This window comes from Drosophila grimshawi, unplaced genomic scaffold, assembly GCF_018153295.1.
Source record: "Drosophila grimshawi isolate 15287-2541.00 unplaced genomic scaffold, ASM1815329v1 contig_44, whole genome shotgun sequence".
NCBI classification, from domain to species: Eukaryota; Metazoa; Arthropoda; class Insecta; order Diptera; family Drosophilidae; genus Drosophila; species Drosophila grimshawi.
The window spans coordinates 6,113,956-6,141,272 of record NW_025063240.1 but is presented as its reverse complement, the minus strand read 5'-3'; the positions used below and the strand labels follow the sequence as shown (position 1 = coordinate 6,141,272).

General features: G+C 39.1%; 6 protein-coding genes across 8 annotated transcripts; 4 read left to right on the top strand and 2 right to left on the bottom strand.

Moving 5' to 3' along the window:
- Positions 1 to 85: 85 nt before the first annotated feature.
- Positions 86 to 3,875, top strand: LOC6558770 (xenotropic and polytropic retrovirus receptor 1). The gene is made up of 7 exons (XM_001985080.2): positions 86 to 257; positions 638 to 1,187; positions 1,293 to 1,931; positions 2,634 to 2,828; positions 3,020 to 3,189; positions 3,331 to 3,573; positions 3,646 to 3,875. The coding sequence occupies exons 1-7, from the start codon at positions 189 to 191 to the stop codon at positions 3,796 to 3,798; spliced, it is 2,019 nt and encodes a 672-aa protein (XP_001985116.1). The 5' UTR covers positions 86 to 188; the 3' UTR covers positions 3,799 to 3,875.
- Positions 3,876 to 15,456: 11,581 nt separating this feature from the next.
- LOC6558768 lies at positions 15,457 to 22,729 on the bottom strand. 2 transcript variants are annotated; one of them, XM_032738004.2, is made up of 7 exons: positions 22,672 to 22,729; positions 16,813 to 16,936; positions 16,642 to 16,727; positions 16,404 to 16,562; positions 16,249 to 16,332; positions 15,975 to 16,182; positions 15,457 to 15,920 (listed from the first exon to the last, which is right to left on the bottom strand). In XM_032738004.2, exons 2-7 carry the CDS (start codon positions 16,910 to 16,912, stop codon positions 15,796 to 15,798), a joined length of 762 nt encoding a protein of 253 aa, XP_032593895.1. In that variant the 5' UTR covers positions 16,913 to 16,936; positions 22,672 to 22,729; the 3' UTR covers positions 15,457 to 15,795. The 2 variants fall into 2 exon arrangements, with proteins under 2 accessions (XP_032593895.1, XP_001985117.1); XM_001985081.3 differs by lacking the exon at positions 22,672 to 22,729 and adding an exon at positions 17,764 to 18,015.
- On the top strand, positions 19,173 to 21,455 carry LOC6558766 (organic cation transporter protein). Its single transcript, XM_032737970.2, has 3 exons — positions 19,173 to 19,234; positions 19,289 to 20,110; positions 20,160 to 21,455. The coding sequence occupies exons 1-3, from the start codon at positions 19,216 to 19,218 to the stop codon at positions 21,386 to 21,388; spliced, it is 2,070 nt and encodes a 689-aa protein (XP_032593861.1). The 5' UTR covers positions 19,173 to 19,215; the 3' UTR covers positions 21,389 to 21,455.
- Positions 21,825 to 23,085, top strand: LOC6558765 (glutaminyl-peptide cyclotransferase). The gene is made up of 4 exons (XM_001985083.2): positions 21,825 to 22,312; positions 22,377 to 22,487; positions 22,541 to 22,751; positions 22,805 to 23,085. Exons 1-4 carry the CDS (start codon positions 21,839 to 21,841, stop codon positions 22,981 to 22,983), a joined length of 975 nt encoding a protein of 324 aa, XP_001985119.2. The 5' UTR covers positions 21,825 to 21,838; the 3' UTR covers positions 22,984 to 23,085.
- Positions 23,086 to 23,449: 364 nt separating this feature from the next.
- On the top strand, positions 23,450 to 24,805 carry LOC6558754 (glutaminyl-peptide cyclotransferase). 2 transcript variants are annotated; one of them, XM_001985084.3, is made up of 4 exons: positions 23,450 to 23,565; positions 23,639 to 24,037; positions 24,094 to 24,249; positions 24,312 to 24,805. In XM_001985084.3, exons 1-4 carry the CDS (start codon positions 23,473 to 23,475, stop codon positions 24,699 to 24,701), a joined length of 1,038 nt encoding a protein of 345 aa, XP_001985120.2. In that variant the 5' UTR covers positions 23,450 to 23,472; the 3' UTR covers positions 24,702 to 24,805. The 2 variants fall into 2 exon arrangements, with proteins under 2 accessions (XP_001985120.2, XP_032593868.1); XM_032737977.2 differs by having other exon boundaries at positions 23,452 to 23,565; positions 23,633 to 24,037.
- On the bottom strand, positions 24,735 to 26,130 carry LOC6558747 (ribosome biogenesis regulatory protein homolog). The gene is made up of 4 exons (XM_001985085.2): positions 25,900 to 26,130; positions 25,574 to 25,826; positions 25,023 to 25,516; positions 24,735 to 24,960 (listed from the first exon to the last, which is right to left on the bottom strand). The coding sequence occupies exons 1-4, from the start codon at positions 26,046 to 26,048 to the stop codon at positions 24,822 to 24,824; spliced, it is 1,035 nt and encodes a 344-aa protein (XP_001985121.1). The 5' UTR covers positions 26,049 to 26,130; the 3' UTR covers positions 24,735 to 24,821.
- Positions 26,131 to 27,317: the final 1,187 nt, after the last annotated feature.

Genomic DNA, 27,317 nt, shown 5'->3' with positions numbered 1-27,317 from the left:
GCCAGTTGCCCCCTCTGGCATCCATTAACTATTGCCTGGCATTCAGACCATCATCGAAAACTTTCGTTGGCGTTTGGCCCAGTTGTGTTGTTTACGTGAAAACGTGCGCGTGGAACGCCAACGTTGTCCGTCTTCTGTTGTGGTCCAATGCGGATGCAGTGCAGCTGGAGTGAGCTAAGCGGCTGAACATGAAGTTTGCCGAGCATTTGGGGGCGCATATAACGCCAGAGTGGCGCAAGCAATATATTAACTATGAGGTAAAACATAATGTAGGCGAATCACAAGAAAAAAAAAAGAAGAGAAGAAAAATGTGTATCCCATTGAGATGGGTGAGCGAGTGCTTTTCACAGCTGTCAGTGTGCCAATGACGTCAGCGTGAAAAACGACTCTCCAGCTGTCAAAAAGTTTGCGAAAAGCTTTATTGGCGCATGCGCTTCCCACATGCTTCTCTCAATCGCGCGTTTTGTTGTGCTCGCCACAAACGTAAACAAACACAAAGGCCGCACAGTGTTTGAGAAAAGTGCATAGACACATGTTAGTGAACATGACTCAGTTCCGGTGTAAATCGAACAGAGTGATTCGATATTACCAATCGAAAACGTAGCTATCTAAATATCGATTTATTATTTGTCGATAGGAAATGAAGGCCATGCTGTATGCAGCCATCGAACAGGCGCCATCCGCTGAGCTGGTGGATCGCGAGATGCTCACACGATATTTTGCCAAATTCGACGAGGACTTCTTTCTCTATTGCGACAAAGAGCTGGCCAAGATCAATACCTTCTACTCGGAAAAGATGGCGGAGGCAACACGCAAATATGGCAATCTGCGCAGCGAATTGACTGAGGCACTCGAAATGGGCCATGTGAAGAAGCAGCCGGCATGGAAGCGACGCACACCGCTGGGCAAGAAGAATGTGCCCGCCCGCAAGATACAGGATCTCAAGTTGGCATTTAGCGAGTTCTATTTGGGACTAATCCTATTGCAGAACTATCAGAATCTCAATTTTACTGGCTTTCGCAAGATTCTCAAGAAGCACGACAAATTGCTCAGTGTGGAATATGGAGCACGTTGGCGCACGGATCACGTGGAGGCGGCCCATTTCTACACAAACAAGGATATAGACCGACTCATTCAGGAAACTGAACAGGCGGTCACCCAGGACATCGAAGGCGGCGATAGACAGCGTTAGTATTGGAAATACTTGATTTTTTTTATACATTTATTTTGGAGAACTTACAGAATAAATTTTCTATTTTGCTTATCGAGGCTGCCTCATTGATATTTTCTAGGTGCCATGAAGCGACTGAGAGTTCCGCCGCTCGGCGAGCAGCAGAGTCCTTGGACCACCTTCAAGGTTGGCCTATTTTCGGGCGCATTTGTGGTGCTCTTCGTCACCGTTATCATATCGGCCATGTTCTATGGCTTTGGTGAGAATTGGCGAGTGGGATTGCGCATGTTCCGAGCTCCACTTCTCATCACCGAGTGCCTCTTCCTTTGGGGCGTGAATGTTTATGGCTGGCGCTCGTCTGGGGTCAACCATGTGCTCATCTTTGAGCTGGATCCCCGCAATCATCTTTCCGAGCAGAATATTATGGAGATTGCTTCCGTATTTGGGGTGATTTGGGCCTGCTGTGTCCTATGCTATATATTCTGTGACCCCTTGGGCATTCCGCAGTATGCAGCTCCGCTGTTTCTCTACACCTTGATGGTCGCCTTTCTGCTGAATCCCACCAGGACATTTCATCACGAGGCCCGCTATTGGGCGCTTCGGGTTCTCGGTCGCGTCATCATGGCACCCTTCTGCTTTGTTACCTTTGCGGACTTCTGGCTGGCCGATCAATTGAATAGTATGGTGCCCGCATTTCTGGATATACCCTTTCTGATGTGCTTCTTTGGTCGCAATCCGACTTGGCACAAAGCCGGCCAAGGTGAGTAATAGGCCATAAAAATCTATTTATTGAACTAATTTAACAATTTTATTTATAATTCACTTTCAAACTTTATAAAAGAAATATGATTTTAATGCATAAATTAAATTTTAAAGAAATATAATAATAATCGTACTTGAACTTTTTCGCTAAAATAAACCCTCAAACATCAACAAAAGACGATTTTACTGCTCAAATTAAATTTTTAAAAATCTAACAAGAATCGGACTTGAACTTTGAAGAAATTGTATACATTCAATTCATAAAGAATATTTGTATGTAGTAATTTACTAAATCGACTTACATCAATTTTCATGTTTTTTTTTTCTTATTTAAAAATTTCCGCACAAAATGAATTTTATGTTCCTCTTTTGATACAATACAGTTTTTTCATGTTAATTTATGCAGTTTGAAAGTTCAGACAAAAATTAACTTTACAGTAAACTTTATATAATTTCTATTAAATTCAATGTAAAAGTTAATGCATGATGTTAATTTATACAGACTCTGACTGGGGTAAATGCGTATTTATTTTAAGCAACATATATGTGAACTATGCGAGCAAAGTTTTTGTGCGCTCAAAATTTAAGTAATGTTAAAGTTTCAAAAGTGAATAATGCTCTTTTAGTGTCTTAAGTATTAAGTGAAGTGCTGTTAAGTATTTTAATTTTATATAAATATATATATATACGTTTCTTTTAGCTGGCAATCACTGTGTACAGTATGTATCCATACTGCATCCCATTGTGGCCATTCTCCCAGCATATTTTCGCTTCGCTCAATGCATTCGTCGCTATCGCGATACCAAAGAGGCATTTCCCCATCTGGTAAATGCGGCCAAATACGCAACGTCCTTCTTTGTGGTTATATTTGCGCACAAGTTCCACACGACTACGGGTGAGTGGCGAAGAAATGTTGAAGTGTGCGTGGTTTCATTATGCGGCACTACACATTTTATTATTAATATGTGTGTGCTGTTTGTGTTGTGAAGCCAATTAGCGTTGCTTTAATGGCAAGCCGGGAATTCGTGTTCATTTCATATTTATGCATTAGAACACACAGACAGCATAATTTTTACGCAATTGCAGATACCTATTCGTTGTCCAAGGAAAATCCTTGGTTCTACTGTTGGATAACAGCAGCACTGTTCTCGTCCTGCTACGCCTACACATGGGACATCAAAATGGACTGGGGCCTCTTCGATGCGAAGGCGGGCGACAATCGATTCCTGCGTGAGGAAATCGTTTATTCATCGACGGTAAGTTTGGGCACCGCCACCCACACCCTCACCATTTGGGAGGAGCTAATGGTAGCGATAAATATTTGGGCTTGAAAAACAATCTTTCAATGCATCCATTACTCTTTTTCTCTTTTGTCTTGCGTCTCTTGTTTCTTGCAGTGGTTCTATTACTTTGGCATAATTGAGGATTTAATATTGCGTTTCAGTTGGACGCTTTCGATGAGCCTCATCCAGGCTGGTTACATTGAGGGTGATGTTATGATGACCATACTCAGTCCACTGGAGGTATTCAGACGCTTTATCTGGAACTATTTTCGGCTGGAGAACGAGCATCTCAACAATGTGGGCAAGTTTCGAGCAGTGCGTGATATATCAGTGGCGCCCATGGATTGCTCAGATCAGGTACACATATACAAACATATACAAATATATATGCGGATATTGATTGGTACTAAGTAAATATTTGTGTATCAGACCACAATATTGCGCATGATGGATGACGTGGATGGCGTGATAAATCGTAGGCGTGGCAAGGCCGCTGGCGGCAAAGCTGTCAATAAGAAGAACAAACACGAACAACAACGCTTACTCCTTCAAGGTGAATCCGTTGAGGATCTGTGCGCTTAGTGCGCACTCTTCTCAGTTACTCTTCTCAATGTGCACAAATATTAAGTATACGTAAATAAAAAAATATCAGAAAAAAATTGTATTTAATTTGCGGATAAGCATGGGGTTAGGGGGCTGCACGTAAGCCACATTCAATTGAATTGCCATCACTGTGAATTGTCAAAAACTCAATGTGTGTGAATCAACTACCCTGATGAGCAGGACGTGCCAATGACACCAGTTCTGTACACATATGTACAGTCGTAGCGAATCCGGCACGTGCCATACGAAATTATATCGTCAAAGTTATTTTACGCACCTTTTGTTATTTTAGTTTTCACTGTTCGAACTGCAATATATAATTGTCAATTACGCCCGAGGGTTTTTCAATGGAATATTAAACACAAACTGGTATCTGACCTATGTAATATGCAAATGCAGTATTACAAATTAGTTTGTAAATGTCATTGCAGCTGCAAATCTTTGTGATAATAAATCTATTCAAATATATATCTAAATGTATGGTAATATGGTATTATTTAATATGTATGACAAAATGGAACAATATGTTGCTTAGCAATATATTTATATATATAGATTTATTTATAAATACATATATATAAATATAAATACATACATATATTAATATTTATTGTTTATTGTTTGGCGACTTCTTTGTACAATTGAAATGTGTATTTACTATCTCCATGACCAGGTTGACATATTTATATTTATAATAATAATTATATACTAATGAAAATGTGAAAAGGTTTTTTTTCGCTACCAAATTAAATTGGCAGATCGTAAATAAATGTATTACATTGTATAAAATCTACCGCATTTACCCGTTCATCTCCAACAAAGAGGATAAATCGCTAAAGAAATTTACGCGTTCATTTTTGGCAAGTTTGTGTGTCACAGTACAATCTACTGTGTCACTGTACAATCCACTGTGCCACTGTACAATCTATCGTATATATTGGCTCTATTTATCAACAACAGGAAGCAAAAATTGATGTTTTTATGTTGAACAAACTTGATTATGCATAGAATGTCCATTGCAGTGTGCCTTTGATAAGATACTGAATTCAACTTCAATTCTATTTTAAGTTTTTTAAGCTATGTCGATTTTTGGTTTCCTGTATGTATGAACAATAGTTTTCAATATGTATTAGGAGTGACATTTTTTGTGCAAATTTGGACAACAAAGCAAAATTCATCAATATACTCGTTAAACCCTGGACATGAAACAAAAGGAAACCTTACCTTTTTTATATTTATTTTAGAATTCTTGCAAAGCTACTTTGGGAATTGGAGCGGAGGGCTGGTACCAATTTGCAGTGCCTTCTTTAAGCCAGGTCACAGCTGCTTTAATCTGATGTTGATTGATGAATTTGTTACTGTTTTGTTTTCGTTTGCGTTTCTGTTTCTGTTTCTGTTTTTTTCTTTTTCGTCTCTGCTGAATATTTCGTAATAATCTGCCGAATTGAACACATTAACAGCATGTTCAATTGCATTCAGGAATGATTTATTTCTGAACGTTTGACTAACTGCATGGAATTCACTCGCTCGACAGCGTTTAAATTTGAGTTCAATTCAATTAAAGGTGAAAAATTGTGTAATAATTTTAAGATGTTGATTTCTGATTAAGTAGTGCTTAAGCGCCAAACACAGCGAATTCACTTATGTAAAATGGTCGCACGACTGAAAACTTTGTTTTGTAGTAGTTTTTTCACATTATAATTTCCATAATATTGCAAAGTTTTATTGTTCGGTCCTCTAGTACTTTAAATGGCAGCTTTGTGGATTCTTTAATGCGATTTTAAAATGTACCAAGCACTTAACAATAAGAAATTGCTATTCTTGCACAACGTGGCGTATGATTGATTTGTTATTGAGTTATGGACAATTTAATGGCAGCCATTATTCTTCAGAGCGAGCCCATTTCAGTTATAAGCTGCGACAAATAAACATGTTAAATGGCATTTCAAATTGATTTTAAATGTGGCCCAAATGATTACATACCATATTTTTTTATTAAGCGGCTTTGGACACAGTACATTTATTGTGGTTTAGCTTGAATATATGCAGCATATTTCACAAAAATAAATGGAACATTAAAGTTTCATAAATGGGGCTGCAGATGAAATGGAACAAGCATAACTATAATAAAAAATTAAAATAAATGAAATTATTATTTACTTTATGAATTTTGGCTCACGAAATTGTACTGAATTTGAAGTACTCACAATTGAAATACAAGAATGTAATCATTTTTCTTAGTCAACATATTTTTTTTAAGGCAAATTAAAATGTATCTTGTAGCACGTTGCTGGGTAACCAAAACAAAAGCATTGCCTGTTTTGGTTTTCGGCTTTTTCATTTTTATACCCTGAACCCATTAAAAATGGGTAAAAAGAGTATAATGTTTTGTGCAACTGTATGTAACAGGCAGAAGGAAGCATCTCCGACCCAATAAAATATATATATATTCTTGATCAGGGTCAAAAGCCGTGTCGATATAGCCATGTCCGCCTGTCCGTCTGTCCGTCTGTTTCGACTGTATGAACACGCAGATCTCAGAGACTATAAGAGCTAGAGACTTCAAATTTGGAATATGGATTCTCGTATACCAGGGGCAGATCAAGTTTGCTTTATTTGATCGATAACTGCCTCAGGTTCTCGATTATCGATACATTTCAATATTCGATGCCAATAAATGCTACAATTTTAAAGGCAAAATCTTCTAATTTATACAGAATATTCATATGCATATTATTGATCAACTTCCTTAATTCCATCAATATCAGTTAAGAAGTTACCACCCAAGTTATAGTCGAAAATATATCCTCATACTAATGTCATTTCTATCAGCAGCCGCAAGCATTTTCTGTATGCATCAATATGCGAGCGCATGTGTGAGAAAGAGATGACACGATAATCGACGCGCGCGTCAATATGTCTTTGTGTGTATTCTGCAGACCCCCGTTACCCCGTTACGATTGTGTGTATGTATACATGTATGTATGTATTTATGTATATGTACGTGTTTGTTGCCAGTCAGCTAGGATCAGTTCGCGCTTGAGCCTGAGCCTGAGCTTGCTATAAGAAATGAGTGCACTTGACGATCTGCTCACATTTGGGCGCAAAACTTACTATAGGGATTATTTGCCAATAGTTGTAGAATCTATTTAACAGCTGGGTTCAGGGTAAATCTTAGTCGAGCTCACTTGACTACAGCACTCTTACTTGTTCTGTTTATGTTTTTTCCCAGAAGGGCCTGAACAAATATTTGCATTGATGGAAACCAGCTTGATCCAAGCGCTTCTGTCCTATGTCCCTTGGCGTTAACTCAAAACCATTAGATTAGATAAGAAGCCATTTTTGAAGGTTTTTTTTTATTAGATTTCATATGTGTGAGTGTCTTTGGGCTATATGCACGGATAAAGCTGTTTCAACATTTAACAGCATTTATAACTCAGCTGGCAGGCAGTAAGATGAGGCACACTGATAAGCACTCGCCTTGGGTGTTGATAAAGGGTTGCCATGACTTTAATTCTGGGGTTTACGCGTATTGTTTGTATTTTTGCTTTCGCCAGCTGTTTTTTTCCCCAACCTGGGAAAACAAAAAATGTTTAAGTCTCCATATAAAAGATAGAACAATCCAAAAACAAAAATATGAATGGCAAACTTGAAAAACAAACTACAAAGTGTTGTTTGTCTAGCATTTGAGATCTGACAGATAGTAAGAGACTCAGACTCAACTAGATTAAAACAAAAATGTATATTTACATTAAAGGTTGGGAAATGTTTTGACTGCCTGTTAAGACCATTTACAATAAGTACAGGGTATTATAACTTTTTAGCACTTTAAGACAGACACAAATCAACTTTCCAACTGCCTCCTGGGTTCTTGCAGTTGAGCGTGATGCTTGACATAAAGTTTTGACATTTTCTGTTTTGGTCCTCTGCTGTAGACTCACCGGGTTTTCATTGATTTGACAGACGCACACACATACACACAGCCACACACACACATACACACAGCCTAACAATTTGTTAGATTGGTGTGCAAAGAATTTCGAGCCTGTGATGTGTACACAAAACAAGGAATCTTTGGAAACACAGAATGGCACTGGCACAGCAGTTATGTATTCTTGTTCAGTTTTACCTCTGCAACTAGAGCAAAAACAACAGCAGCAACAACAACAACAACAACACCGACACCGACACCAACAATAACGGGTTGAGTACACATGTCGTTCTGTGTATTTTGTGTGCAATAAAGTTTTTCTGTCGAATGTTCAATCAATGCCAATGCCAGGAAAAACCCATTGGATATGTCAATGCCAATGCAAATACACTGATTAACACCTTTGTACAATGTGTTTCAAATTTTTGCCATAGATACAATGCTGCAAAAAACTCAATTATGCACACAGTTTCAGTAGTTTTTAATTGCATTGCGTTGAAATTCCTGATCCGTGTATGCAATTGTGTTTCCAATGTAATGTGGAAAGTTTTTGCCGGATTTGAATTTTTATACCTTAATCCCGAGGTTATCATAGTAAATTAGTTTAGTGCAATGTCCGTCATGCTGTCTGTCCGTCTGTTCGTCCGTCCGTGTGTCCGTCTGTCTGTCTGCCTGTATGAACGCAACTTTTTCCGACACCCTTAGAGATAGAGACTTGGAACTTGGAACATATACTGGTCTGTGCCCGCTTTAGACAAAGTGTAAAAATTTGAGTGCTACGTCCACTAGGGAGCTAGGAAATCGATAAAATCGATAATTGCAAATCGATAAAGCCACATATCTCCCACTATCACAATTTTAAGGCTACAGTCACCAAATTTGGATGGTATTGTTGGCAATGTTCTTCAAGGATCGGCATTTAAAAAAACTTCGACGAACATCTTCAACAGTTTGTAAGCTAGAGTCATCAAGTTTTCAAAAGTATGTTGCTGGTAACTCTCCTAAGAGATGAATAAAAACATCTGTTAGGGTAAATCGTAAATAAAACCACATATCTCACACAATTAAAAGCTAGAGTCAAACAATTTGAAAGGAATATTGCTAGTAATACCCTTCGAAAATTCGGGGAAAAAATGTGGAGCACGCCCAATCCCGCTCCCAAAAACGATCATAGTTTATCTCCCAGTTCAACAGATATCGTTACGAAACGTGGAAGGTAGATTACTAAGATATTCGTCCAAATTTTTTTTACAAAGGCTTATATTTACCGCAATTTGAAAGGCAAAACCGGACGGTATTTCTTGGCCGCTTACGCCCGACAGGAACGTTCTCTCTTGTTACTAAATTGTTATCTTAATTTCATACGAGTAAAGTGTAATTAAGATTGTGTTGCAATTATCATAATTATTTCACTATCACTCTACGACCCCAGAAACACTTGCGATAAATTGTACAGACACATGTATATAATCAAAGGTATGTAATTCGATTCCTTTGATTACTGGACCTTAACAAGAGGAAGTCGAACGAACGAATTCGGCGAATGTAACCTGGTAAAAGCATGATAAATAGGAAAATATGGGCGTTAATCCATTATTATTTAAGTATCCATATACATATTAAATAAGAATCCATAGCGACAGTAAAAATACACATATTAGCAAATAAAATTAGAATTTTGCCAAATACTTTGACCAAATATTGTGTTTGCGAATCAAAAGGCAGCATTGCACAAATATGTAAGTCATAAGAACAATTTGAATATGTAGTAAGGCTATTTGAATATGAGAAGACAATTTTCTAATTAATTTTCTACAAACAGTTTTGGACAAACTAAAATTGAATACACCGATGCCAGCAAATAGGAAAAGCCAGTGTAAATAAACTTGCCGAAAACTATTGCCACACACGAGTTTTCCACTAATGTCGGTAACAGGCTACTAGTGAAAGAAATATAATTTAGTTGCGACTGCTACAACAAGGACATCAGCTCTTAAGTGAACAACAATAGCAAACACTTACTTAATTAATTTTGTTAAAGCCTCTGACACGAGTCCATCATGGACCAATAATACGCCCCGGGCTCTTTTCCAACTTCTCGTGGTTAATATGCAAATCAAATAGGCTTTTAATTAAGCATGAAAACATTTTGACAGAGGGGCAGAAGGAGAAGTGGGCAATTGCACAACGTGATTATGGTTTTCATACTTTTGAGTAGAGCATGAGGATGGTCTTTTATTAAGGCCGTTAATTATTATTTACAGTTGGGGCTCAACCTGCTTGTTGCCTTGACAGAACAAATCTGCCTGTGCATTTTGCTGGCTGCTCCGATCCGGAAATCAATGAAGGAGCCTTTATTTAACCTTATTTCGCATTGATTGATGGCAGAGGCTGTGCGTGACGCTATTTGTAATAGTCGTATGTTTATTATTTAACATGCACATCGAATGCCAACAAGTAAGTATATTGGTTATGCTTGTTTGCTTATGGAACTTGACTTAAACTAATGGATTCCCGAAAGTGGGCCATCAAATGTGACCCAATGGACGTATAAAGCGCATTAGACATGCGCCAGGGTTATAAATGATGAGAAATTCTCGAAATCAATTGTATTCCCAGCACAGATTCATTTCCGCAAAAAGATAATACTGAGTTAAATGCGGCAATTTAACATTTTCATCCAAAATATTTGTGTAGAAGGAAATGCGATTTATACACAAGAGATAAACATTTCTGTTGATTCGATTGACAGGTTGTTTTATTTTCTGTCAACAAAATGAATATTCATGTATAAGCCCATCAATTATCAAGCCGATTTAAGCTAAAGAAACGCGTTTTTTTTACACACGAAAACCCCGATTTATCATTTAAAATATTAAAGCATGTAATATTGAGCAATACAAAATGATTGCCAGCCGAGGCGAGAACTCAATGCTAACCTGACTTGTATTTTAACTGTGTATAAGTGAGTGGGTGTGCAAGTGTGTAAGTGTGTATATACTTCTGTAAACAGCCATCAAGTGTAGCTTCAGACAATACAAATTTTGACAGCGAATTAAAATCAAGAACAATGAAAATGGCAATGAAAACGTTGTGATGAAACATCAACAAGCTGGCTGTGCCGGCAGAGGAGTCGTGGAAAAGGACTGTTCTCCTGTGGATGCCGTGTATCATTTCAGTGTGTCTGCATTTCATTCAAATGCAAATAGCATTGTGTATTGCTTGCTTGCGACATAAGCCCTCTTTTCACAGTTGCAGAACTCTAGCGAATATTTAAGAAAATTATTTCACAACAATTTAAATGTTCGACAATGAAATGCTACAATAAGAATTTATCTGCTTCAAGTGGGTTTTTACTTTAAAATAAGTGGCATTTTCCTTTATATTGCTAGTTACACATATTTCTCTGAATATGTTTGTGCATTTTCATTAATTTATTTAGTGTTCCATTTTCATGTACGAATTGCGAGCATCATGGGGATGGCAGCTGTAGTCCTGGAAACGCAATACATACAATTTTGTAACATTCTAATCAAATACGAGCTTAAATTAAACAAACAGTGCGCTTCGAGTTTGCACTGTTTTAAACATTGTCATTTAGCTCTAATTGCGATGTAAAACACATACTATTAATTTAAATGGGCCCTTTGGTTTGTCTGGCACTCGAATGCTGTTTACAAACCAAATGAAAGAACGATATTATTATTGTTGTTACAATGATGATAATTAAATTGAATACTTCACGCAAAAAGGGTCCTTTATTTGTTTACCGGAATGATTTTTAACCTTTTTCGAAAGGCCTAAAGGGTATCTGTCATTATTTTTGTTTTCACTCCTTTTGAATGTTAAACTCAATGAATTACTTCATACAATGAGTAAATCTGGCTTATTTAGTACACACGATTTCCATGGCAATCGAGTATCTTCAACATTCAACATTCAACACTCTAAATTGTATTTTCACACAGCATTTGACAAACCTGGCTGATTGATGTTTTCCTTTTAGCCACAGAAATGCCGTCTTGGGTTTATTGCTGACAAATGAGGACGGACTCCTTACGAAATGCTGATTAAACGCTAATGCTAATGCTGCGGCGACTGAAGCCTAATTAGTCCGGCTTTTGAATTATGTAAATGACTGCCAATTATTCTCTCATTTGTGGCTGTGTCTCATGAATTTTTCTGCCAATGCATCAACATTTCAATTGAGCTTCTCTTTCGCCCGAGACTTATCAGATGGCAATTTCTGTAGGCTGTTTTAGTTTGCGCTTATTATTAATTATTATATAATAACAGGCTTTAATGCCACTCTCCGTCCGTTAAATGTTAGCAATTTTAATCTGCCTAATAGCATTTAACAGCCAAGCTTGCAATCAAGTATTTAATGTGCCTTTATTATTCATATGCCGATATATAGCACAGGTTTTTTTCTCACTTAAAATTGTTTTTTTGCCAGTCACATTATAAATTTTAAGCGAATATCCTGGCATAAAATGTGACCTGTGTGCGTCTTGTTTTCAGAACAAACACATAATAAATATTTATGAATTACTGCAAATTCTCCAAAAATACTTATGCAAATTAATATTTACAAAACAGCTTATGAAATTAACAAACAATACTAGCCTTCGAAATACCCTGTTTCGCGTCGAGCCGCTGCTCTGTAAATCTACTACAAATTTGTTAAAACACAACCTAATTTATAGTAAATTTACATATCTTATCGGCTTGTAATGTAAAAATGCACAGTGAGCAGGAGCTATTGCTAAATAATAACTTAAATTTAAATCAATAATTTTCCAGAGCAAACACATAAGACATATTTATGAATTACGGAAAATACTCGAAAAACACTTACGCAAATGAATGTTTACAAACAGGCTTACGAAATTAAAAAGCGCTCGACTAAGCTTATACTTATCTTATTAATATGCAATGTAAATTTATTTATATTTATCATTTATATTTATAATTGCACTCTGCCTCAATATTTAATACCCATTCACAGCGCAATCTGAATTCATTTCGAACCTTAATCTATTCTTGCTGTATTTTGTTTTAATCAGTCTCATTTTATTTGCTAATTTTCCTATTGAGTGCCTGGCATGTATGTCATTACTTAAACACCGCTTTATTAGCATGTGCTCAAACATGCAGGCTCGTAAATCTACAAGCTCGTAAACGTTTGAGTACTATAAACTTCAAGTCGATTTTCCTAATGCCGCAGGCCACCCGCTGCGTAAACACTGTGCAATAAAGCAAGTGACAAACAGCCATTGTGAATATATGCATATTGCCGGGGCCAAGCCGTTAAGTGAAGGGTAGAGGATATTTGCCGCTCGGCAATGCCTTCAAATACATATAACTGAGCTCAGTTGTCATATGCAATAAATCAAGAAGTAGGCAGCCAAAGTTCTGGCAGCCCTTGGGAGCAACCAAAGCGTGGCTGGTTTGCCTTAAATTTGTCAACATTGTAATACGTGAGCAAATTTAAAGAGGCTCTTCATAAATTGTCTGACATTATGTACATGATTGGCCAAAATAATTTAACCGTACATGATATGATGCCAAGTTCTATCCACTTGTGTAAGTGCTTCTGCCTGATGGGCTGCTAGTTTTGCAAAAATAGTTTGCTTTATCTCGAAATGTGGACAATGCCTGCACCACAAACTACAAGCCAAACATTATTCTCATCTTTTTTTTTTTTTCTTCAAACTTTACTCAAGGACAATGGCAGTTGGCAGCTGTCTGGGAATGTGGGTGTGTGTGTGTGTGTGTGTGAGTCAGTATGTGGGGATATACTTAAATTCACTTGTATAGTAATTGGATTTTCACTTATGCGGCCGCTGATATCTCGGCTGGCAGAGTAAAATATTGTGAGCACTAATGGAAAACTCATTACACCCACGAAAGTGGCTGTCATTACAGCAATTAGACAACATTTCTACACTTAACTTAAGTGTGCATTACTTCTATAGCAGAAGCCATAACTGTGCTTAGTATCAATTATTAAATGTGCAGTCTGTGAGAACCTAATAATGCAATTACTAAGCGCCTTGGCAGCCAGCCAGGCAGACTTTAAAATGTTACTGGACCTAAGTTGCTGCAAAAAATGGAAATTGGAATAGAAATCTAGGGAAAAGGTAGTCTGTATGCATAAGGTCGATTACATTTCAAATTCATATCACATACGAATCGCGCAATGAAATTTACATGCAAATTTATTGCACGCATCAAAAATTTGTTGTAGAGCTATGCATAAATATCAGCCTTGCGGATAATACAATTTCTCACTTTAATTGGATATTGACAGAAAAAACACACCACTGCTATCAGTGAAATATATGTAGATATTTTGCCAAATATTTAATAATAATAAAAATGTAAGAGCAAACAAAAACATGGCTCTAATTATCGACCAGAAAATGTTGCTAAAGCCCAGGAAAGTATGTTAAAAGTAAAAATGAACAGAAATATTAATAGTAATAAATATATTAATTAAATAAGAATAAAAAAAACTCAAACTCAACTACCTCTTATAATCTCAATGAATTTACATTGAATGGTAAATTAAAAATTGAAAATTCTTGTTTTTGTAAAAAAAAAACTGGTTGTCAGAAAGTTAAATAAAATGCATATTTTGTGCTTGTTAAAAATAACAAAAGCGTTGTTTTTCCACATTCCACATGTCGTTTTTTTCATGAAATAAATAAGCTCGTGCAATTTTGCAATTTTAATTTAATTTAACTCATGTCCATTTTTTCCATATGTAACAAAAGTATAACGAACATATTTGTTTTTGCACTTCAAAATCCATTAAGTGCCAATTTTTGATGGGATTGCCAGATCCTGGACGATGGCTGATAACTTAGCTCTTTGTTCAGATTATATGACAGCTGTATTGATATTTACACACAAATTTCGATTTTTACTAGCTAATAAGATGTTGGCTAAGTGGCTAATGTGACTGTTGTTGGATTTCCCAGTGTTTAAGTGCCTCGTTGGAAACACTGTGCAAACAATGTTTTTGCTACAGCAAATATAGTTGATTCTTTATCTCACTCTGCACAGCTGTGGCATGCACATGTGATATGTACACCCACATCTTCTCCTCTTATACACCCTCCACTCACATTCTGTTCTCTTTGTAATTAAACCCTGTAGGTGTTAAGGTTCCTAATAATAGATAGAGAGAGATCTAAAATAGTGATTAAATTTAATTTAATGACTGTGCTTGTCAACGCGTTAATCAAGCGTTTCCACGGGCTGGTAAACAGTAAATCCTTTGGATGGATGGACTCTATTTAATCTCAACCTTCACTGTAATTTGTCAAGCTGCGTTTCATTCACTTTTTTTTTACTCGATTTAATGTAATGTTTTTAATTAATTGCTGCAAATTGCTATGCCTTAAATTTTGTTAAATTTAATTCAATGCTGTACGGAAGTCGAGAAAAGTTAATTAAGTCTCTTAGGTTGCATTAACATTTTCATACTATGTGGTCTCTATAGCCGGTGGACTCTTTGGCACCTCGAGCTATTTGCGGGATTGTTAAGTCACTAAAGAAAAAATAAATATAACTTCATTTTAAACGCATAACTACATTTATTAAGTTAGGTCCTTAAATACTTTAGATAACTAGGACTTTTTACATTTCATTTAATACTTTAAAAGATTCTGGTAAATTTCAACAAAAGCAAGCCAAAATGGTTTCTTGAGGGACAAACTTTATTATTCAATATTCCTTTGTACACTTTTTGCAATCTATAAATTTCATTGATATAATATCCAAAAATATTGATACGAATTTCTTCGTAATCCCCTAAAATCATTGTCAGTCCCACTCCATTGCCTCTGCAAATGAATTTATGTATGTTGCCATTGTTAGTGAATAAAAAAAAAAAACTGTGAGTGAGTGAGTGCTGCGTAGAATTTTACTTTTGAAAGGGCATTTAAAAATATGTCTATTTCGAGTGTATCCAATACATTGTTGTGCAACTGTTAATGGCACATAGGAGACTGTCACTGGAGCGCATAGCAACCGCATCATTCCAGTGTGTCGGGGTCTAACGTAATAATTGGTAGGTTGCCACCCATCGAGGCATCCGCATTAAATGAGTTGGAGGTGGGCTTCTCTGAGATTTGACCGCAGTCGACATTGCCATTGACAGCTGAAAAGTGTAGAGCTCAATAACAGGCTCTTTGTCCTTTGATTTTGTACTTACCAGAGGCTGCAGCCTTGCAGCACTGTTGCATTTGCTCCTCCTCCTCGGTGATGGTTGAACAGTTGGTCGGTCTTTGTGACGTAATCAAAGGACTTGCTGCGAGCATTCGATGTGGTTGTCGCTTACCTTTACCGCTCGCATTTTCAGCTGCCAGCAACTGTCGCTTCGATTTGCTCAGCTTCGTGGGCGCTGTGTAGACGACCGTTGCCTTTGGTTGAATGTAATAGAGTTTGTCTGTGATGGTCGATTGTGTTAACTCTGAACAGGAACTCACCGATAGAGCCGGATGTTGTCGCTGCTCGGCACGCTCGAGGCGATAGGCCTGATACTGCGATATGACGCAGAGCAAACAGTAAAGCTTGAAATGAATACATTTGAAGCAAATTAGTTGGCGGAAATGAATGAAACGTGAATGGGAAGTGCACTCACATTCAAGCAGAGGATAAAGAAGTCTATGGTGAATATGAAACCGACTATTGGATCGAAAATCACACGACCCGAGAGTGACAGGTGGACAAGATGGGCAATTTCAATCAGTAAATCGCAGAGCATTAAACCTATCCAGGGCAATAGCAATTGACGTTTGTTCTGCAAGTTTGCAAAGCAAATGGTATATTTACTATGAATAGTATACTCTCCCAAAGTAAGGAAAGTGTACACCACTCACATTTCGAAGTCCCACAATCAACAGCACGGATGACAAAACCATCAGCGTTGAGCAAAACAAAAACAACACGTTGAATATCACAGTTACTGCAATAAGTAAATGTCAATCAACTGAGTTGAGTTTGGTGTGGCTTACTTTATGCCACGACGTCTCTATCACTCTCTCTCTCACCAATAGTTACATCACCCTTCTCCAATATGCTCTCACCCAGCGGCTGTTTTCGCTGGCCAAGCAGAAATGCCTGCTCCTCCTTCAGATAGACCGTAAACATAAGCGTGGACAATCCAAAGTAGATCTGTAAGATGAGAATCAGCAATGCAAATTAAAAGATTATATCAACAAGCGACCTTTTGGCGTATTTAAATAATTGTTGAGCTCACAGTCTTGTAATGAAAATAATGATCAGAATAAGAAGAAATATAATCAATTAAGTGTGGCAGCTTATGCAACTTTGAATGGCACGGATGAGTACTTTCATTCGAATCAATATTTCAATTAAGTAAACCAACAATTGTCTTAAACTCAAATTTAAGCTTGGCATTTGAAGGTTTATTTCGGCTGAATGGAAGAAGAAGACTGAAGTGTTCCACTTTTAATTGGTTTGTTGGCACTTCTAATTTACAATACCCTTGTTTTATTCTTTATTCATTTTTGTTGTTCTTTTTTTTACTTGTTATGCGCTTGAGTGGATTTTTTACTTTCGCAATTATTATTTATGGTAATTAAAGTTCCTTGGAAATGCATTTGTATCGCAAAAATCAATCGCAAAAATCCCTACTTTGTTATTCTGTTGCAAGTCTCGCTTAACTGCACGTGTTGCGTATTTTCTTGATAAACTGCTCCTTTCAGTTGCCCAGCTCGATTTATACGATGATTCGCGCTGTTTTCTTCATATTTTTTATTGTCTTTTTTTGTTTTTTTTTTTTTTGTTAAGGTTCTCGCTTGGCTTCACTTAGCTTATCGCTTATCGCTGGATTGCATGCGCTGCTTTTGCTTTCGGCTTATGTGTTGTTATCGCGCTCTTATGATATTTCAGTATTCTTCTTGCTTTACTTAAGCGTTTTGTTTATCTTCTCTAAGTGTGGGACTGAAAAGTCAACTGTCTCTTAATTGATTACCCACCAGCGTATAAAATGCACAGGCATAGCTGCCTTTGCGCACGGTCTTCCAAAAGCAGCAGGACTCGAGTATGGCCATTCTTTTAGTTTTCTTCGTTTTATTGAGGGATGTTATTTCAGCAACTCCTTAGGCATTAACATGCTGCATCAGTATAAGCGAAAGCGTTAGAGGAAATTGTAGAAGTTTGTGTAACGGCAGCCGCCACTTTCACATTACTTTTTGTCCCTTTTAGTTTTTGTTTGTTTTTTTGTTTTTTTTTTTTTTTTGTGGTTTGTCTCAGAGTGCCGCCAGCAATTTATTTATTGTTTTATTTCTTGCTGAGTTTTTTTTTTCCTAGGATATTTTGTGAACCGTCATTTAGTGCTTATCTTTGGACACTGACACTTAATTTCATATACAACGCACGCAGATTTATGACGCTGATTTATGTCGAGTAATCGCCCGTATATATTTATGCGTGACTGAAACCGCTGAAAGCGCTGAAACCGTTAACTGCCGGAGCCGTTCAACCGTTGCCTTTGAAAGTCGCGCCAGAACTAATTCGAATTGTATTTGTGAACCCAGAATATGGTCAACATTTCGAACAACAGGCGGCATTTTATGAATGAATTTCGAAATGGCCTAAGACGCTCCTGCAACCAAGGTGGGTTGGGTGCTAACAACGCATGCGCAGACCAACAAACATATTCTTGGCCAAATAGCAACAGGCGGCTTTTGGCATTGGCAGTGAAGAGATTGATATGCAAAAGTCACACTATGGGTGGTCGCCTTCCATGCCGCGTATACGCAATATCTGCGCTTGGTCAATTGCTCGGCTGCAAGTGCCACCAACTGTGCGTTGATTTAATTAAATGATAAACCACAAACACAAAGTGTTCACTGTATCCATTTACTTGGCTTTAGGCCAGCAGAAAAAGAAGGAGAGATTGAGAAAGTGGCAGCAGGAAAACGATTTCACATTGTAAGGTTAATGACTCGTTGATTTTTTGATGTTGGCTCCAATTGTGACTAATGATTAATCAGTGGCGCCGATAAGACGCTGCTAATGACAGTGAGCATTGCACAGTGAGTCTTGCACAGTCAAAGATCAAGTAATCGAATAGTGAATAGTGAATCATATGTAATAGATATGTAGATATATAAGAGACTCTAATCTAATTTTCACATCTCATTGAATTGAATAAACTGATTTTCTAGAATTTCTAGTTCACTAAATACGAGTATCTCTCGCAATTTTTGCACTATTCCTATTCAGAACAGAAGTAATGACTTTTGCTAAAAATTAAATCACATAGTCCCACATTGCTAGAATTGCTGAATTCTTACAAGTCAATCGCCCAGAAAACTGATTAATCACATGAAGAATGAATCTTTCAAAACACAATAGGCCTTGTTGTCACTTTTAAACGTTATTGTTTAGCCAGAACCCTGTTCGCCAGACCGCCATGGAAGTTAATGAAAAGGCTGCCGTTGAGTGAGTATTGAATTACGAAAGTAATATAAATCAGAGCACTGAAACTATATTCAGCACAAAGTCGACAGACAAAACAAAAAGGGGCCATCACAATTGATAGGGGTCAGCAAACCAGTCACTATGCGACAGATGTGCCCTATTTTAGGAGCCCCTATGAACGAAGCAGCACTTCCTCTGTGGAAGAGACGAGATCAGCGCCCAAGCCTAAGTTATTCATTAGCGACAGCGAACCATTTGTTGACTTTGATGATGTTTTGCCGGAAATTGGCGAATTTGGATGCTTTCAGAAATTACTGTTTGCGCTAATGTTAGCATTTTGCTTTATTGCCGCCTTTGTGTATCTTAGCCAGATCTTTATGACGTTGCCGCCACAAAATTATTATTGTTTCGTCCATGGGCTCACGCTCATTCCGAGCGAGGAGGAACGCAAGAGTCTCTCCATACCCAAGGAGTCAGATGGCAGCTACAGTCGCTGCCAGATGTATGATGTCAACTATACGGCTGTTTTTAAGGCCGAAAATCGCAGCGAGCTCATAAACAGTTCACTGCCCAAAATACCCTGCCGGGAGGGTTATGTCTTTAGTCGCGATGAACCATTTCACACGGCATCGATGGAGTTTGGCTGGGTTTGCGATAACGATTACTATGCCACCTATGCCCAAGTGATCTTCTTTCTGGGATCCGTTATGGGCTGCTTGTTCTATGGACACTTTGCAGATCATTGCGGTCGTTTGGCCGCCCTGGTCAGTAGCTGTTCCTTGGCCCTGTTCGGCAGCTTATTCACAGCATTCAGCAACAGCTTTCTGACCTTTGCCATTACACGCTTTCTTGTGGGTGCCTCCTTCGATACTTGCTTCACAATGATCTATATACTGGGTAAGCGCGATTGCTCTGCTCCCTGCATGTCTCAATATTTATTCCACAGTTCTCGAGTATGTGGGTCCTACGTATCGCACATTTGTTGGCAACATGTCGCTGGCGGTGTTCTACTCACCCTGCACCATGCTGATACCGTGGATGGCCCTATACTTGGGCGATTGGCGAACCTTTGCCTTTGTGGGCGCCTTGCCCATTGGTATTGCTCTGTGTGCCTATTGTTTTCTGCCCGAGTCGGCGCGCTGGCTGGTCTCTGTGGGCAAGATCGATCAGGCAATTGTGTTACTTCAAAGTGTTGCACAGCGGAATAAGCGCATTGTGTCCAATGCGCTGTGGAAGAAATTTCGCGAGGGCTGCGAGCAGTTCTACAAGGAGGAGTTTGAGGGTCGCAGCTTTACGGTCTTTTCGATATTCAAGCGTATTCGCCTGGCCCGCTATATGCTGCTCATGATCTTCATTTGGATGAGCATTTCGCTGATATACGATGGACATGTTCGAGCCGCATCGGTACTCGATAAGGAGAATGTGTTCGTTGTCTTTACGATCGCGTGTGCCACAGAGGTGCCGGGAGATCTGCTGGTCATTCTGACACTGGATCGCTTTGGACGTCGCTGGTGTGCCTTTGCCTACACCACATTGAGTGGAATATTCAGTTTGCTGGCAGCCAATCTGAGCAACTCTCATTACATTTTAGCAGCTGCCCTCTCCGGACGCTTCTTTGCCAATGTCTGTTATAACATTGGCCTGCAGTGGGCGGCCGAGGTGCTGCCGACGGTGGTGCGGGCGCAGGGTGTGGCCTTCATACACACCATGGGTTTTGTGGCCATGCTACTGTCGCCGCCGGTCATCTATCTATCTCACCTATCCCTCTCGCTGATGCTGAACACGCTGGGCGGCCTGGGCATTATTGGTGGTATTCTGGCCCTGTTTCTGCCGGAGACCCTGCACCATGATCTGCCCCAAACGCTCAGCGAAGGCGATCACTTTGGCAAGGATCAACGCATCTGGCACTTTCCCTGCTGCGGACCGGGCGCAAAGAGTCAATCGCGAACCAAGCGACTGTGGCACGAAGGCTCCAGCCTCCGCACCATTTCACGGGACGAGTTCCGATCAAAGAAACTGCATCGCGTGGCAGTGGTTAAGACTCGTAACTTGGCCCGGTCGAGTTATGCAACCGCATTAATTGGTCAAGTGCATTCTGTGGCCAGCAATGGCACCGAAGTTTTGGAAAGGGTACAAAATTTAACAATAAGTGATAGATGGAGACGAACTAGCTAGTTGCTAATAATTTTGTTTATATATTATAATAATACAAATATTAACAACTAAATTGTCATTGAAGTCTTTTAAATAGTTCCATAGATAAAAATTCAAATTTTCAAGATAATACTTTATTTTTTCGTTGCTGTTGCTTTAGGCTTGGAAAAATAACCTTTGTAAACTACACCAGCCATTTATATCTGCTATATTACTTTAATTATAAAATCTACAAAAATAATTAGCAATTTTCACATTTTTGAAAATTCATGCATGAAAGAAAAAATATTAAAAAATTACTAAGAGTATTGAATCTGTTCCTAAAAATCTGCATATATTTGTATACAAGTAATATTTTTTACACTGTGTCGAATGCTTTTGTTCCACACACATTTTGAGTGCATTAGGAAGTCAAACATGATGTTGAATGTTAGTTTATAGTCAAATTTACGACGTGTTTCATCCCAATCAATGTCACCACGAATAATTCTAATTGTATTTGCAGCCAGCATTATTATTCTGCTCATCAACTATGGAATTTATATTTGGTTTTGGAAGGAAACTACACCGATTTTTATCAGTGATGAGAAGTATTTCAATACAACGCTAGCCAAGATATTAAAACCTCGATGGCCTGGCAGCTTTGGACATTCAGAGGTATTGAATTTTCTTATCGAAGAGCTGCAGGAATTGGGTTTTGCTGCGGTGCGCGATGAGTTGTTCGACCAGATCCCATTTACCAATGTTCTGGGTATTATAAATATGGAGGCGTCCGATTTCATATTGCTTTCTTGTCATTACGACTCGAAGTTCACAAAATCGAATGCATTTTATGTTGGTGCCACCGATGGAGCCGTTTCCTGTGCTATTCTTCTGAGTATTGCCAAATCTTTGAAAACTTTTCTGACCGGAGAGTTTTCAAAACGGAAAGATATTGGCTTGATGGTAGGTATTTATTCTTTATTTGTTTTTATTTCTTATGCATAAGAAGACTTACTTATTCTATTAGCTGACTTTCTTTGACGGACACGAGTCCTTTGAGGACGAGACGCAAGATACAAATTCATTGAATGGATCTCGACGGTTTGCACTCGAAGAAACCATACCACTGAAGAGTATTGTAAGTTGCAATGAATGTATTTCAACCTATGCTTATCCGATTTCGATCCATAGGAGTTGATTATCACTTTAAACCTAATTGGTGCACCCAATCATATCTATATGAGCCACTATGATAATACATATTTATTGCACAAGCTCATGGCTAATATTGAACAGCAGCTGAAAAAAGCAGGTCAGCTTACCGATTGCCATCAGTTGTTCCACAACCTCAAGGATCACGATAGCGATATTGAAGACGATCACTATCCGTTTCTCGAGGAGGGTTCGTAGTCGTATTGATGGAACTTGGACCACAATGTTAATCATAATTTTTAGGCGTGCCAGTGATGCATATAGTGCCCCATACTTATCCAGAAGTATGGCATACAGCTGCTGACAATCTGGACAATTTGCACTTCCCAACAATTCGTAATATGAACACGATTCTTACCCGTTTCGTTTATGACTACTTGATAAACCATGATCGTGACAGCTCCGAAATTGAATATTATTGAAGTTAACTGTGTTGTTAATGTTTTTTACTTATATAGCTTAAGGTTCGACTGAAATACAGTTTTCCAATACATCAACTTTAAACTTGATGTGTTTTCAAATAATTTATGGGCAGTAGAAGCACTGATTTAAGCTTTAAAACGTACAAAAACAAGCTTATGAGCAAGCTTGAGTTCCATTAAGCTTGTGAACCGGTACTCTCTTTGCAAGCTAGCGAAAGCTCTTCTTAGTTTGAAATGCGGACATGGAGAGCTTTTGCCTATGTACATAAATAACACATAAAAATATGTATATATATACAGCATTAAGTTTGCGCGCCATGAGAGGCCTCGTTGGCAACAACAGCAACAAGAACAACAAAAACCAGCCGCAAAGATCGTTAACAGCAAACAGCAACAACAACGGTAATTTGTATTTTTTTAACACACAAAGCGCCATTTCAGTTTCAGTGTGTCGTCTCACATCAGCGTGTCCGGACATTGATTTTGAAAATGTTGGGATCGTTGTCGTTGTTTGTGGTTTCTGTTTCAGTTTCGATCTGGCTGCTGGCAGCTGATTACGCACACGCACAACAAAAGGCCAACGTAAGTTTAGAAAGCCACTTGGAGTCACAGCACAAAAGAAAAAGGGAAAATTATTTATGGATTTTAGTTGCAGTTTACGCATTGGGCCGACGATGAGGTGCACTTCAACAGCAGCTTGAAGGCGATTCTAGTGCCACGCGTCGTTGGCAGCCCGGGGCATCAGCAGGTGCGCAATTACCTGGTCAACTCACTAAATGGCCTTGGCTTCCACACGGAAGTGGATGAGTTTAGGCAACGGGTGCCCGTCTTTGGTGAGCTGACGTTTGCCAATGTTGTGGGCTACATTAATCCTCAGGCGCAGAACTTTTTGGCACTCGCCTGCCACTACGACAGCAAGTATTTCCCAAATGATCCCGGATTTCTGGGTGCCACCGATTCTGCCGTGCCCTGCGCCATCCTCCTAAACACGGCCAAGACGCTGAGCAGCTATCTGCAGCAGCAGTTTCATAATCGCAGCGATCTCGGCTTGATGGTTGGTATAAACTGTAATACTAGTTGAATCAATATTTAACACTCCATATTCGATAGCTGATCTTCTTTGACGGCGAGGAAGCCTTCAAGGAGTGGACCAACAGTGACTCCGTTTATGGTTCACGTCACTTGGCCAACAAACTGGCGCGCACGCGCACTGGAACCCCAATGGCTGGTCAGGGAACAATGGCTCCACGTCACATTGATCGCATTGTAAGTTTGCCGATCTGACAGCTTGTCGGAATCTTAAGTTTAATTCCGTTTGTGGCTTTTAGGAGGTGCTCGTTTTGTTGGATTTGATTGGGGCACGCAATTTGAGATTTAATAGCTTCTATGAGAATACGGATGGACTGCATTCCAGCCTGGTGCAGATTGAGCAAATGTTGCGATCTGCTGGCCACCTAACGGGCAATAGTAAAATGTTTTTAAATAGTCCCGCTGGCGGATTTGTCGATGACGATCATCGTCCGTTTCTGGAAGAGAACGTGCCCATCTTGCATTTGATTGCGACTCCCTTTCCGGACACATGGCATACGCCCCGAGATAATGCTGAAAATCTGCATTGGCCATCAATACGAAACTTTAATCGCATCTTCCGCCACTTTGTCTACGAGTATCTGAAACGGCACAGTGCTCCAGTGGATTTGCGTTTCCATCGGAAATAGAGAGAATATATATATATATATAGGGAGGTCATGTGGCTTAAAATATTATCATTGTATTTATCATGTAAATTGTGTTTTGTTATTAAAAAAGTGTCCTAGTTGAAGTAGCAGTTTTCATGTTCAGCGACGCTTCCGACCGGCCTGACCCTTCTTGCCTGGCGCACGCTGACCCTGATGACCCTTGGGCTTCTTGCCCACCGCCTTGCGACTGCCCTTGCCCTTCTTTTTCGCTGGCTTGTTGCCGGCTTCAGCCTCACGTCTGTAAAATTATTGGATATCAATACAAATATTACAAAATGATTAAGAGAAGATTGAACTTACTCTAATCGCTCGTCTTGCTTTTGCAGCGATATCGCCTTGTCCACATTAAGTTTGGGCTTCTTGTTCAGCACGCTTTTGATCAGCTCCAAGTTGGCCTCCCTTTCCGGCTGTGCTGAAATATGCGATGCCTTGCGTTTGCCGCCGGGTATCAGCTCCTTTACGCCCAGACCACGCGCCTCCTTCTCTTTGGGCAGTTTATTTTGGAATTTACCCACCGATGCAGTCGATGCTTTCGCCACAGTAACAGCGGTGAGCAGTTGATTTGACGATGCGGCCTCAGGGCCCAGATATCCGCTGCGTGGCATCTCCACCTTTTTGGCGCGCACTATGTTTTTCATGCGTTGAATCTCGTTCTTGGCGACCTTTTCGTTGCGCAGATCCATCTTCTTCTGGAACATGTCTGTGTTAGGATCCGCATTCTGTGGCACCTCCAGCACCCATTCCTTGTCCTTCTCAGCCTCGGCGTGCTTGAAACCATACGTTGGGACCCATTTCTATGGAATTGTTTAGGATTAGTTATGTTCACGCTGTAACTTTTTTTGATTACTTACATCCAGGACATCATCGTAGGTTTTCTTGTCCTTCTTCTTCTTGGTGATGCCCTTCTCCTTGGCGAACTTCTCCCACTTCGTCATGGGACGGACACCAGGTGGCTTGCGAAGACGCGGCAAAACTGTTGTTGGCTCCGGCAACTTGGCCACAATACTTTCATCTACGCGTTCGGTGGGCAGTTCCCAGATGGCGTTGACCAGCAGCTGTGTGTTGTCACGCGTTAGCTCGGCCAGGTACTCTTCTTTGTTTTTACTACACATATTAAGGTATATATATATATTTTTTTAATTTCATTTTAAATACAACAAAAGCAAATTTTACTTACGCGATCTGCCGGTCCTCCAAATCGTTGGGATCTGTGATGAGGAGTGTGCCCACATCTATGCGGCATTCGAGGTGCTTTTCAACTGTAATTGGCTTATATTTATCCAACTCCTTTTGATGTTTCTCTAAAACGGCTTTAACGACATCCATTTTGTGTGAAATAATTGAAATAAACAGCGATTCAATTTCTTTAATATTTATACACGTGCTGTTTGGCTAGTGTTGGTTAACAGAAACAGGGCAGTAGAGTGTTGGTTTACTGAACGGAACTAAACAGTTATTGCCACTCAAAAACTTTAACATTTGCTCTAATGTAATTAACAGCGCGCCCTACATTGTTTTTGAATAAACAAAAGCCAATCATTGACCAGTGCTGCAAAGCGCTGGAACGTGCCGCGAAAATTTGAATATTTATGGCCTTAACAAATGTGTGTGTGGCATCGTTATGTGTGATTTCGTAAGTCGTAAAATCAAAATTGTCATTGATAAATGATAGTTATCGGTATACACAACAAATAGCGAGAGCAGTGCAGATGCAAATCCCATAATGTGCATCAGAGCCACGCCCCGGCAACGCACCACTGTGGGTAGTATTTCAGCCGCCCATTGCAAGCCAATTTTATGTCACAAATATACCAAAAGCCATCCATCGGCGACCTCTGATATCCAAACAGAACATGGGTGTAATACCAGCAGGCAATTCCACCAAACTGGCCACCGAAAGGGTTATAAAGATGTCAGGTCCAATGGAAATCATAGCCCGTACATGATCAGCGTCGTAATTATCCAAACGATGATCAAATTCAACGTTATGCGACACAATCGTCTCCTTTTGAACAGATCTACAAATGCATGATTCTTGGTAATACTCTGTTGCTTTCTGTATATTAATTCGAAACATATACATATATTAATTCGAAATAATATAATATAATCGTCTGGCACAGTTTTGCCATTCGTGTTGCCAACATTTATCACAATCTTTATCGTCTTATCTCTTTGACCCACGGATATCATCCATTTAAAATGAATTATTTTCACAACGATAATAGGTCTTTAACTCAAACAGACGTGACTGATTCCGAGTGTACAAAGTATAAGGAGTGCGTAATTATGATCGGTGTGGAGATAACCAAGGTCAATAATTGCCAATCATTGCACCAATATGCTATCCAGGCCAATAAGTAATCACCCAACGTAATGAAATTTGCATTCGCAAAGCTTAGAACAAAATAACGATATTGGGGACCCACATATTCGAGTATTTAAGCAAAACTTAACATAAGTTGTAAATATTTAATGAGTTGAATGCTCAATTAAGAATGGATCGCAGCAGCTATCATAAGCCAGGCCACCATAAATCTGGCTAGTGAAAACCAAAGGAAACTTGTGCAGAATGCACTCATAACACCACCAAGA